The 12950-nt window shown below is 41.2% G+C and overlaps 1 protein-coding gene across 1 annotated transcript in view; it reads left to right on the top strand.

The window, feature by feature from the left end:
* LOC128657035 (zinc finger protein OZF-like) overlaps positions 1-12950 on the top strand; it is a 53990-nt gene that overhangs the window by 15081 nt on the left and 25959 nt on the right. Inside the window, exon 7 of the mRNA XM_053711261.1 lies at positions 10638-10745. Within this exon, the coding sequence (XP_053567236.1) occupies positions 10638-10745 (108 nt within the window). The remainder of the gene's footprint in view (positions 1-10637; positions 10746-12950) is intronic.

A 12950-nucleotide genomic window follows, 5' to 3' on the forward strand; every position in this document is an offset into this window, starting at 1 on the left:
CTCTGATTTATGTAAATGATACACACACATTCCCTCTCTTCTCTTCTCTCTCACCCTCTGATTTATGTAAATGGTACACACACATGCCCTCTCTTCCCTTCTCTCTCACCCTCTGCTTCATGTAAATGATACACACACATGCCCCCTCTCTTCCTTCTCTCTCACCCTCTGCTTCATGTAAATGGTACACACACATGCCCTCTCTTCCCTTCTCTCTCACCCTCTGCTTCATGTAAATGGTACACACACACATGCCCTCTCTTCCCTTCTCTCTCACCCTCTGCTTCATGTAAATGGTACACACACACATGCCCTCTCTTCCCTTCTCTCTCACCCTCTGCTTCATGTAAATGGTACACACACACATGCCCTCTCTTCCCTTCTCTCTCACCCTCTGCTTCATGTAAATGGTACACACACACAAGCCCTCTCTTCCCTTCTCTCTCACCCTCTGCGTCATGTAAATGGTACACACACACATGCCCTCTCTTCCCTTCTCTCTCACCCTCTGCTTCATGTAAATGGTACACACACACATGCCCTCTCTTCCCTTCTCTCTCACCCTCTGCTTCATGTAAATGGTACACACACACATGCCCTCTCTTCCCTTCTCTCTCACCCTCTGCTTCATGTAAATGGTACACACACATGCCCTCTCTTCCCTTCTCTCTCACCCTCTGCTTCATGTAAATGGTACACACACACATGCCCTCTCTTCCCTTCTCTCTCACCCTCTGCTTCATGTAAATGATACACACACATGCCCTCTCTTCACTTCTCTCTCACCCTCCGCTTCATGTAAATAATACACACACACATGCCCTCTCTTCTCTTCTCTCTCACCCTCTGCTTCATGTAAATGATACACACACATGCCCTCTCTTCCCTTCTCTCTTACCCACTGCTTCATGTAAATGATACACACACATGCCCTCTCTTCCCTTCTCTCTCACCCTCCGCTTCATGTAAATAATACACACACACACGCCCTCTCTTCCTTCTCTCTCACCCTCTGATTCATGTAAATGATACACACACATGCCCTCTCTTCCTTCTCTCTCACCCTCTGCTTCATGTAAATGATACACACACATGCCCTCTCTTCCCTTCTCTCTCACCCTCTGCTTCATGTAAATGATACACACACATGCCCTCTCTTCCTTCTCTCTCACCCTCTGCTTCATGTAAATGATACACACACATGCCCTCTCTTCCCTTCTCTCTCACCCTCTGCTTCATGTAAATGATACACACACATGCCCTCTCTTCCCTTCACTCTCACCCTCTGCTTCATGTAAATGGTACACACACATGCCCTCTCTTCCTTCTCTCTTATCCTCTGCTTCATGTAAATGATACACACACATGCCCTCTCTTCCCTTCACTCTCACCCTCTGCTTCATGTAAATGGTACACACACATGCCCTCTCTTCCTTCTCTCTTATCCTCTGCTTCATGTAAATGATACACACACATGCCCTCTCTTCCTTCTCTCTCACCCTCTGCTTCATGTAAATGATACACACACACATGCCCTCTCTTCTCTTCTCTCTCTCACCCTCTGCTTCATGTAAATGATACACACACATGCCCTCTCTTCCCTTCTCTCTTATCCTCTGATTCATGTAAATGCTACACACACATGCCCTCTCTTCCCTTCTCTCTCACCCTCTGCTTCATGTAAATGATACACACACACATGCCCTCTCTTCCTTCTCTCTTATCCTCTGCTTCATGTAAATGGTACACGCACACGCCCTCTCTTCCTTCTCTCTCACCCTCTGCTTCATGTGAATGATACACACACATGCCCTCTCTTCCCTTCTCTCTCACCCTCTGCTTCATGTAAATGATACACACACATGCCCTCTCTTCCCTTCTCTCTCACCCTCTGATTCATGTAAATGGCACACACACATGCCCTCTCTCACCCTCTGCGTCATGTGAATGGTACACACGCATTCCCTCTCTCACCCTCTGCTTCATGTGAATAGTACACATGCATGCCCTCTGTCACCCTCTGCGTCATGTGAATGGTACACACGCATGCCCTCTGTCACCCTCTGCGTCATGTGAATGGTACACACGCATGTCCTCTCTCAGCCTCTGCATCATGTGAATGGTACACACGCATGCCCTCTCTCACCCTCTGCATCATGTGAATGGTACACACACATGCCCTCTCTCACCCTCTGCGTCATGTGAATGGTACACACGCATGCCCTCTCACACCCTCTGCATCATGTGAATGGTACACACACATGCCCTCTCACACCCTCTGCTTCATGTGAATAGTACACACGCATGCTCTCTGTCACCCTCTGCTTCATGTAAATGGTACACACGCATGCCCTATCTTCCCTTTTTCTTTCTTCACCCTCTGCTTCATGTAAATGATACACACATGCCCTCTCTCTTCTAGTTCATTAAATGGTATTCTTGAAACTTTTATTTTATTGTGAACTCAGACATTTGGGCCATTAATAAAGATTAAATATAGGAATAAATTGGCATCTGGTACTTTGTAATATACTGTAAATATCCTTTTAATACAATGACAGTAGTGGAACAATATTTAATCTATAGACTATTATATATAAATTTAAAGGGACATTCCGGTCAAAATTTAAATGCTCATAGATTAATTAAATCTCTGAATTGAAACATTTTTGCGCTATACAAGAATAAGCAAAAATACTTATAGTAAAAGTTTTCACTGTTTTAGTGTTATTATTTTTTTCTGCACGTGCATGTGAAGCATAGCTGGATTTTCATTGTGCACCAGCATTTTAAATTCTACAGCTGCTCAGAGCACCTGCGGGAATTGTATCATGTCAGCAATTAACAAATTGAGTCATTACCAGATGGTAAAAGCACTTTAGGCTGTGTTTAAAATGCTGGTGCACAGTGCATACTGAAATACATGTTTGAAACAGCAATAGCTTTTATTAGAAGCATTTTCGCTAATACATCTATATTACAAAAATGTTTCTATTCAAAATGCATCCATGTGGATTCTAATTTTGGCTGGAATGTTCCTTTTAAGTTATGAAATATGTTTTGGGTGTGTATGCCTCATACTCATACCTTCAAATTTGCAATATATTTTAAATATTTAACGTAACATCTAAATTTACAAATCTAATAAAATTACATTTTTGATGTTATTGATCAACCTCAATATGCCCTAAATATTAAAGGGACAATCTACTTTATTTATTTTTTTTGTTTAAAAGCTATATAATGCCTTTACTACTTTGCTAGACATTTCCTAACATGTCATAACTCTAATACAAAAAGTTTTAAATGTTGGGGTCTAGAAAGAGCAGGAAACATAGAACCAATTCTGTTACAAAAGGAGACTAAATGGATATTCCCACTATATTCAATGATACTGTATGGCATGAATAGGAATAATAATTATTGGGTATATTTATGAATACTAAATAATTGGGGATTATATCTCAATCTAGTGTTTTTATAAATGATACCCATCTAGGTCACTAGCGTACAAAATACAATATGAATTAGTACCTCATTATTAGTCTTATAGGCAGGCTAAATATGCCTTTGGAATTGTAAAATTATGGAAGACTGTGCTGATTTGAATCATCAGGCCATTATAAACATTTTGTGAATATAAACCTTTATTTATAAATATGACAAATCCGCATTGAGGTATAATAAGGAAAATAAATTAGAGCTATGTTGTTTCAATCTATACATATTGTTGCTAAAATGTAGCTGTTATTGCAAGCTTTACAGCTAGACCTGCACATAAGATGGAATATCTTAGGGCTATACTCCCCAGATATACATTTTGCCCATCTATAATTATCTCTGGATTTCACATATAAATAGCTTTGTTTAATTTTAGCACTGCAGTCGGCATAAATAAACGCAGCGTTAGACACAATATCAGTGAATTCTTCATGCCTGCATTGAAGGAATATCGACCTGATAGGCACACGCCCCCTTAGCATGACCAATGGCAGATGCAAGTCTGACGTTATGAGGGGGCGTGTATGCTAAGCCACAATTGGCGGCCGTTAATGGTGGTTCTTTCCCTATATAAAACACTGGATTTGGACACTCGGTTTGTCTAACTAATATTGAAAAAGGACCTTGATACTGTTTGAAACAAGTCTATTTGCTATAGCTCTCGGTGTGCTCTTCACCACCGTCACCTGAAGTCGACATATCCAGTTATCGGCCAGGAAACATGAGAATAAATAGCTCCACTGTTTTATGTAGTGGAATTGTCCTTTTAAGGACAGTTACATACTGGTTACTAATAGATTTTAATAGCATATATTAAAAGTTATATTTTATCAGCTTACTCAAGCATAATACTGATAGTGAGTGCTTTAGCCCCCTTCTTTCTCTTGGTTATTTTTTAGGTCTTCATATTTACAGAGGGTGGCACCGGATATAGTACTTTTATAGTTACCTTATCCTTATTATCACATTTCTCACTGTCACAGTGAGAATATAAAACATTTTGTTTTTGTTATATTTACTACCCATTCCCCAGCTTTGCATAACTAACATTGTTATATTAATATACTTTATACTGAAATATTTGTATAGAAGTTTTCAGTGAATACAATTATACATGGATAATAACACTGGCTGTAATAATAAGCATATTTTCTCCATTACATCATCTTCAAATGAGACAATTTTGTATACATTAGTGATAACAAGTGTATCTAAGATCTATACTTTATAGCCTCAGTTTACCTGTTTCTAAGCCCCTGCAAGTCATCTTATATCCGTGCCTTTTATTAGCTTTTTATAGCCTTACAGTGCTAGTTCATATGGATAACATTGTGCTCACTCCCGTGTAGATTGATAATAACTATGCAGGAGCAGCACTAATTAGCTGAAATGCATGATTGTGAAAGAAACTGAGATAAGGGGGCCATCTACAAGGTGATCACAGAGGTAAAAAGTATACTAATATAACCGTGTTAGTTATGCAAAACTGTTGAATGGCTAATAAAGGCATTGTCTATTTTTAAACAATAACAATTTTCAAGTAGACTTTTCCTTTAAGTGTATGGCAATTAAGTACCCATTACTGTGTTAAATATTAGTTGCCTTTGGGGTGAGATAAAATCCTAAACTATTAAATGTTGTCTGCAATAAATGTTCTGACATAGAAACATAGATATTGACGGAAGATAAGAGCCATAGGCCCAGCAACTCTGCCAGATATTACCTAACAGTATAAACCTATCTAGTTCGTAGGATTATTATTATTATCATTTATTTGTATAGCGCCGCCAAATTCCGTAGCGCTGGGTACAATGATAGGGGTATACAATGACAAAGATTTGTGATACAATACAAAACATAACAAGACTAAACAAATCTAGCACAGGAGGAAGAGGGCCCTGCTCCGGAGAGCTCACAGTCTATAGGTTTAGGGTGCAGAGACATAAGGTTGGGGTAGCTTGTTACATCGTTGTATTTGCAGCAGTGAGTCAGGCAGTTCATGTACATGTATTAGCTTGGTTCGGATGCGGGATGGAGGAGAGATGGTAAGCCTCTCTGAATAGGTGGGTTTTCAAGGATCTTCTGAAGCTATACAAGGTTGGAGACAGTCTGATGGAGCGGGGTAGAGAGTTCCAGAGGACAGGAGCAGCACGTGCGAAGTCTTGGAGGCGGGAGTGGGATGTAGAGATAACAGGAGTGTAGAGACGTAGGTCAGATGATCGAAGAGGACGGGATGGGGAGTATTTCACGATGAGAGAGGAGATATAGTTGGGAGTTAGACTGTTGAGTGCTTTGTAGGTTAGGGCTAATACTTTAAATTGTATTCTGGAGTGTATGGGGAGCCAGTGTAGAGACTGGCAGAGCGGAGCAGCTGATGTAGATCGTCGGCTTAGGTGGATGAGTCTAGCAGAAGCATTCATAATAGATTGGAGGGAGGAGAGGCGGTGTTTTGGAAGGCCATTTAAGAGTAGATTGCAATAATCAATGCGTGACAGGATGAGGGAATGAATAAGTATTTTTGTAGTATTTTGAGTAAGGAAGGGACGAATTCTGGAAATGTTGCGTAGGTGTGACCGGCAGGATTTGGTAAGCGTTTATATATGTGGGTTGAATGTGAGTTCTGAGTCTAGTGTGACCCCAAGGCAGCGGACCTGGGGTGAGGTGTTGAGAGTAGAGTCTCCAACCATCAGAGAAATGTCAGGTGTCGGATGTCTCGAAGAGGGGGGAATAAGAAGCAGCTCAGTTTTGGACAGATTGAGTTGGAGGTAGTGTGAAGACATCCAAGAGAAAATTGCAGAGAGGCAGTCAGAAATCTGGTTGAGTAAAGAGGGAGAGATATCAGGAGAGGAAAGATAGATTTGGGTATCATCAGCATATAGGTGGTACTGGAATCCAAAGGAGGCTATAAGTTTTCCAAGGCAGGATGTATAAAGCGAGAAAAGCAAGGGACCTAAGACAGAGCCTTGCGGTACTCCAACTGAGAGAGGCATAGGATCACAAGATATGTTGTTAAAGGAAACTGAAAACGAGCGGTTTGAAAGATATATTGCAAACCAGGAGAGGGCTTTGTCTCGGATGCCAAATGAATGTAGTATTTTTAGGAGGAGAGGATGGTCAACTGTGTCAAAAGCTGCGGACAGGTCAAGAAGAATTAGTAATGAGTAATGGCCTTTTGCTTTGGCTGATAACAGGTCATTTGTTACTTTAGCAAGAGCGGTTTCTGTTGAGTGTTTAGGGCGGAAACCAGATTGTAGTGGATCAAGTAAGGAGTTAGTTGTGAGAAATTGAGTTAGCCGATTATAGACTAGTCGTTCCAATAATTTTGAAGCAAAGGGAAGTAAGGAGACCGGTCGATAGTTAGAAGGCGTGGAGGGGTCAAGCGAGGGCTTTTTTAGGATTGGTATGATTGACGCATGCTTGAATGTGTCAGGAAATGTGCCAGCAGTGAGGGATTGGTTAAAGAGATGAGTTAGGGTATGGATTAGTGAAGCAGAGAGAGGGGGAATAAGTTGTGAAGGAATAGGGTCAAGTGGGCAGGTTGTGAGATGAGCCGAGGATAGGAGTGCAGAGACTTCTTCCTCTGTTACAGGAGTGAAATAGCATAGATTTTTGTTAATAGAAGGGGTGGGTAGGATTGCTGGGTTTGCGGGTGCGAGGTGCAGATCTCTTTTCTAATGGTGTCAATTTTATTTTTGAAGTGATCAGCAATAATTTGAGCAGTGAGGTTGGTAGTGGGCGGGGGGGCAGGCGGACGTAGAAGGGAGTTAAAGGTTGAGAACACCTTTCTGGGGTTGGATGCGTGAGATGACACGAGAGAGGAGAAATAGACTTGTTTTGCCAGGCTGAGCGCAGAGCTGTAGGACTTAAGGGTGAATTTATAATGTTGGAAATCAGCAAAGGTGTGTGATTTCCTCCACTGCCGTTCAGCGGCCCGTGAGCATCGCTGAAGATATCTGGTCTGTTTAGTGTGCCACGGTTGCCGTCGAGTGATTGATGTACGTCGAAGACTGGAGGGTGCAGTTTTGTCAAGTGTTGATTTTAGTGCCGAATTATACTGTAGAGTCACGAGGGTTGGACAAGAGTCGGATGAAATGTCAGAGAGCAGAGGACTCAGTTGAGTGGAAAAGTCTGTGAGATCCAAGTCATTTAAATTCCTGTGAGGTAGCAGTTTTTTGGGGGCTTGCAAAGATTTAGCAGGTAGAGTGAGAGAGAAAGTTAATAGATGGTGGTCAGAGAGAGGAAAGGGAAAGTTAAGGGAGTTGGAAACAGCACAGAGATTTGTGAAGACCAGGTCTATGGAGTTGCCTTCACAGTGTGTTGGAGATGTTGTCCACTGGGACAGGCCTAAAGAGGTGGTAAGGGATAGAAGTTTAGAGGCAGCAGGTGTGTTAGGCTTATCAAGGGGTATGTTGAAGTCCCCTAAGATGAGAGAGGGGACATTAGAAGAGAGAAAATGTGGAAGCCAGGCTTCAAAGTGGTCCAAAAATTGTGATGCTGGGCCAGGGGGCCGATAGATAACTGCAACACGAAGAGCTATAGGGGAGAAGAGGCGGATAGCGTGAACTTCAAAAGTGGAGAAGGAAAGAGAGGGGGGTGAAGGAATGCAGTGAAAGGTACTGTGAGGAGACAGGAGAATTCCTCCTCCTCCTCCTTGTTTGTCTCCAGGCCTGGGAGTGTGACTGAAGTGCAGGCCGCCATAGGACAGAGAGGCTACAGCAGTTGTGTTAGAGGAGGAAAGCCAAGTTTCAGTGAGGGCTAACAGGTTAAGTGCACGAGAAATAAATAGGTCGTGAATAGATGTAAGCTTATTGCATACTGAGCGTGCATTCCAAAGGGCACACGAGAATTGGGGTGTACTAATAGAGGTGCAGTTAATGAGGTTTAGAGGGTTACGTGTGCAAGGTGTGTGAGGTGACATTTGGGGTAGTGATCTGAGGGAAGCAGAGGGTGGACCTGGGTTAGGCGAGACATCCCCAGCTGCAAGAAGAAGAAAGATGGTGAGTGAAAGGAGATGAGAATGTGTCTTATGTGAGTGTTTAAGTTTAGGATCAGTAAAGCATGGCTGGCTGAGGGATGTGAGATAGGAATAAAGTTCATGTGTGTTGTAGAGGGGGGAAGGTAGAAGGGAAGGAGAAATATGAATGTTCTGAGTGCTGTTTGTGAATGGAAGAGTTGTGACTTTAAAGAGAAGGGAGGAAAAGGTTAAAGCAGAGATTAGAAAGTGTAGCATGTTTGCATTTAATTGTTGGAATTTGATAGTACTTATTTCTGTTGTCCACTCCTTTGTCTAACTCCGTTGTTATAACTCTCTCTACACTTATGAACTAGCACACTTAGGGAACTACACACAGTGCTGCTATGATCTAACAAGCTAAGCTTGATGTAACAAGCTAGGGATGTTCAATAGTTCAGTAGGATGGCCTATGCTTGTCCCAGGCATTTTTAAAGTCCCCCACAGTGTTTGTCATTACTACCTCTTGAGGAAGTTTATTCCATAAATCAATCACTCTTTCTGTAAAGAAGTTCTTCCTCATATGACATTAATACTGATGTAGATGTCAAAGCAGAGTATCTGAGTGTAATGTGTCAGCTGGAAGCTCCATTGCAGGAAATGTGTGACAGTGACAGTGAAGGTAAGTGCACGTGTGTGACAGTGAAGGTAAGTGCACGTGTGTGACAGTGAAGGTAAGTGCACGTGTGTGACAGTGAAGGTAAGTGCACGTGTGTGACAGTGAAGGTAAGTGCACGTGTGTGACAGTGAAGGTAAGTGCTCGTGTGTGACAGTGAAGGTAAGTGCATGTGTGTGACAGTGAAGGTAAGTTCATGTGTGTGACAGTGAAGGTAAGTGCACGTGTGTGACAGTGAAAATGAAGGTAAGTGCACGTGTGTGACAGTGAAGGTAAGTGCACGTGTGTGACGTGTCTTCTGTTTATGGGGTATTGCCTGGTGTTTATAGCTTATTGTCTGTAAGTGCTGTACATTATATCACCAGTCAGGGTGTCACCTCAATCACACACTGAGTGTCACAGTACAATATAGCCTGATACTCACTGCCTAGTGTTTAGTTATCCTGATCACATGACAGCCAAGCCCTATACAGCTGCTGTCATTTATATCTGAGTATAATCATTACTGTTGTCATCTGATCAGCTGCAGAGACGTCAGTAGCACTTTGTAGGAGCATAAAATAAATCTCACAGCACTATATGATCTGCTCATCTGTATGTCCTGTCTGTATATTGTGAGTTAAAGGGGCATTGTACTTAAACCTTCTATAATACATGTGAAAGACCAGCAGAGAAACAGCTTTGTAATATTTATTTTTACGTGGATAATTTTAAAGGGACATTGAACTTTGCCAGCAAGCCACAACATTAAAGACAGAACCAACTAATTATTATTAGTGATAAATACCCAGTTGAGAAGTGGCAGCAGCGATGACTATGAAAATGTACAATAGTGTACGCAGTTGAATTGCATATTCTAATGAGCTGTGAAGACGCACGTGCAAATGCAGGGATGCAGCCCGTGGGTGAAACATTTATTTTAGATCCATTTAGGGCCAGATTACGAGTGGCGCGTTGGTTAACAGGGTATGAAATGGCTCAGTGGTGAAAAGGTTAAACTTGATAACTTGCATTATTCCTATTATTTTTACTCTAAGAGAAAATGCCTTTGTCTTGAACTATATAAATCCCTTTATATATCTGATGTCTCTATCATATCACTGTGGTACTCTCTCTCTCACACAGGCAATACAAGTTAAGATCATTAAATGGGCTATAGTGGGGTTTTAATAACCAGTGGGAAATGGATTTTATTTTTAAAACCTCACAATACCCTGTAATGCGTCTCATATGGGAATTCTGATTGGTTACAGTGAGGCTGTATTTGCAGCAAGTAAAGTAACTGATTCCCAGCTAACTCCCTTTACTGTATGACACAGGTTGTATTTACTGTTGTGCTGATGTCATTTCATGGGATGTTTCTTCCAGATGTGACTGCTACTGATGTAGGCTCAGGTTTATTTAACTTAAATTCCACAGTTTTTTCAAAAAAAATTTAAACTAACTTTTATAAAGATACCATGCAAAGAATGATTTATTTATTTATTTCTATTACTGATATTTTTTCAGATGTAAACAATGCTAAAATTGTATGTAACACGGAACAAACAGAAGATCAGTGGCTAAGTAATATGACAGAAGCTGCAGAGCAGGGAATATGTGACAATATAAGTACAGGTAGGTGTACTAGTGTGACGTGAATCTGTGGGAAGCAGGGCACAGGTGAATGTATTTGTATGGCATATGGGGGATGCAGGGCACAGGTGAGTGTACATATGTGATGTGTCTGAGGGATACAGGGCAGTAGGGCACAGGTGAGTGTACATATGTGATGTGTCTGAGGGATACAGGGCAGTAGGGCACAGGTGAGTGTACATATGTGATGTGTCTGAGGGATACAGGGCAGTAGAGCACAGCTGAGTGTATTTGTATGACATATGGGGGATGCAGGACACAGGTGAGTGTACATATGTGATGTGTCTGAGGGATACAGGGCAGTAGGGCACAGGTGAGTGTACATATGTGATGTGTCTGAGGGATACAGGGCAGTAGGGCACAGGTGAGTGTATTTGTATGACATATGGGGGATGCAGGGCACAGGTGAGTGTACATATGTGATGTGTCTGAGGGATACAGGGCAGTAGGGCACAGGTGAGTGTACATATGTGATGTGTCTGAGGGATACAGGGCAGTAGGGCACAGGTGAGTGTACATATGTGATGTGTCTGAGGGATACAGGGCAGTAGAGCACAGCTGAGTGTATTTGTATGACATATGGGGGATGCAGGACACAGGTGAGTGTACATATGTGATGTGTCTGAGGGATACAGGGCAGTAGGGTACAGGTGAGTGTACATATGTGATGTGTCTGAGGGATACAGGGCAGTAGGGCACAGGTGAGTGTACATATGTGATGTGTCTGAGGGATACAGGGTACAGGTGAGTGTAGCACCAAATTTAGTAGCGATCTCACTGAAAATGAGCAAGGAGAGAAGGTATATAGTATAAAAACGATCCTTTATTTCATCTGTTTAAAACCAGCATAAAGGCACAGCACAGCACAGGACACAGCTGAGGCGTTTCCTGCCTCAGAGGCAGTTCATCAGAGCTAATAAACAAGCGTTACTCACAGCTGTTAAATAGTCAAGGTAAGAGGTATTTCAGCCAATTGCAACTTGTTCAACACTTTTTCAGGTTTAACACATTCAGTACCTCCATTGCAATAATCACTATACTTCATACACAAATATACACAATCCTATAACAACTATTAAGAAAGCTCATTTAAAATGTAAAACATTAATAAAGAGAATAGAAATAATGCAAAACAATTTTTTCATACAATGTGATTTTAAATGATGATGGGAAAAGAAACACACAGAGGTTGCACATATTACATATGAATACAGTATAAACGTCAAATGCCATATAATAATTGATAACTGTCAATCTCTGCATATTTATTCCCCGAACATCATATCAGTTTTCAACAGAGAACATTATACTATATGGGATATCTGTTGTTGTATAATCACATGTGTCACATAGACACTTAGCAAAACCCAAAATGCTAAATCTATGTCAGATTTAATTTATATATAAATAATATAAGATCTAACATGGACTGGAATAATTATATCTAATTCCTATCTATAAGCAATTTGACATCGCTAATCTTGTTCATACCATTGGGGGATCCAGTTCTTAATGTATAGATCCAGAACACTTCCTTTCTACTTAAAGCTTGATATCTGTCTCCTCCACGTATTCCCAAGGAAACATGTTCTATTCCTTGGAAACTAAAATAGCATAAACTACTATCATGGAGTGCAAAGTGTTTAGCCACTGGTGTCTTAGGTATTTCTGCCTCTATTGATAGTAAATGTTCCCTTATCCTGTCCTTTAGTAATCTCGAAGTGAGTCCTACATATTGAAAAACATAATTTATGTAAGAACTTACCTGATAAATTAATTTCTTTCATATTAGCAAGAGTCCATGAGCTAGTGACGTATGGGATATACATTCCTACAAGGAGGGGCAAAGTTTCCCAAACCTCAAAATGCCTACAAATACACCCCTCACCACACCCACAAATCAGTTTAACGAATAGCCAAGAAGTGGGGTGATAAGAAAAAAGTGCGAAAGCATAAAAAATAAGGAATTGGAATAATTGTGCTTTATACAAAAAAATCATAACCACCACAAAAAGGGTGGGCCTCATGGACTCTTGCTAATATTAAAGAAATTAATTTATCAGGTAAGTTCTTACATAAATTATGTTTTCTTTCATGTAATTAGCAAGAGTCCATGAGCTAGTGACGTATGGGATAAAGACTACCCAAGATGTGGATCTTCCACGCAAGAGTCACTAGAGAGGGAGG

The sequence above is a fragment of the Bombina bombina genome, chromosome 4, assembly GCF_027579735.1.
Source record: "Bombina bombina isolate aBomBom1 chromosome 4, aBomBom1.pri, whole genome shotgun sequence".
NCBI classification, from domain to species: Eukaryota; Metazoa; Chordata; class Amphibia; order Anura; family Bombinatoridae; genus Bombina; species Bombina bombina.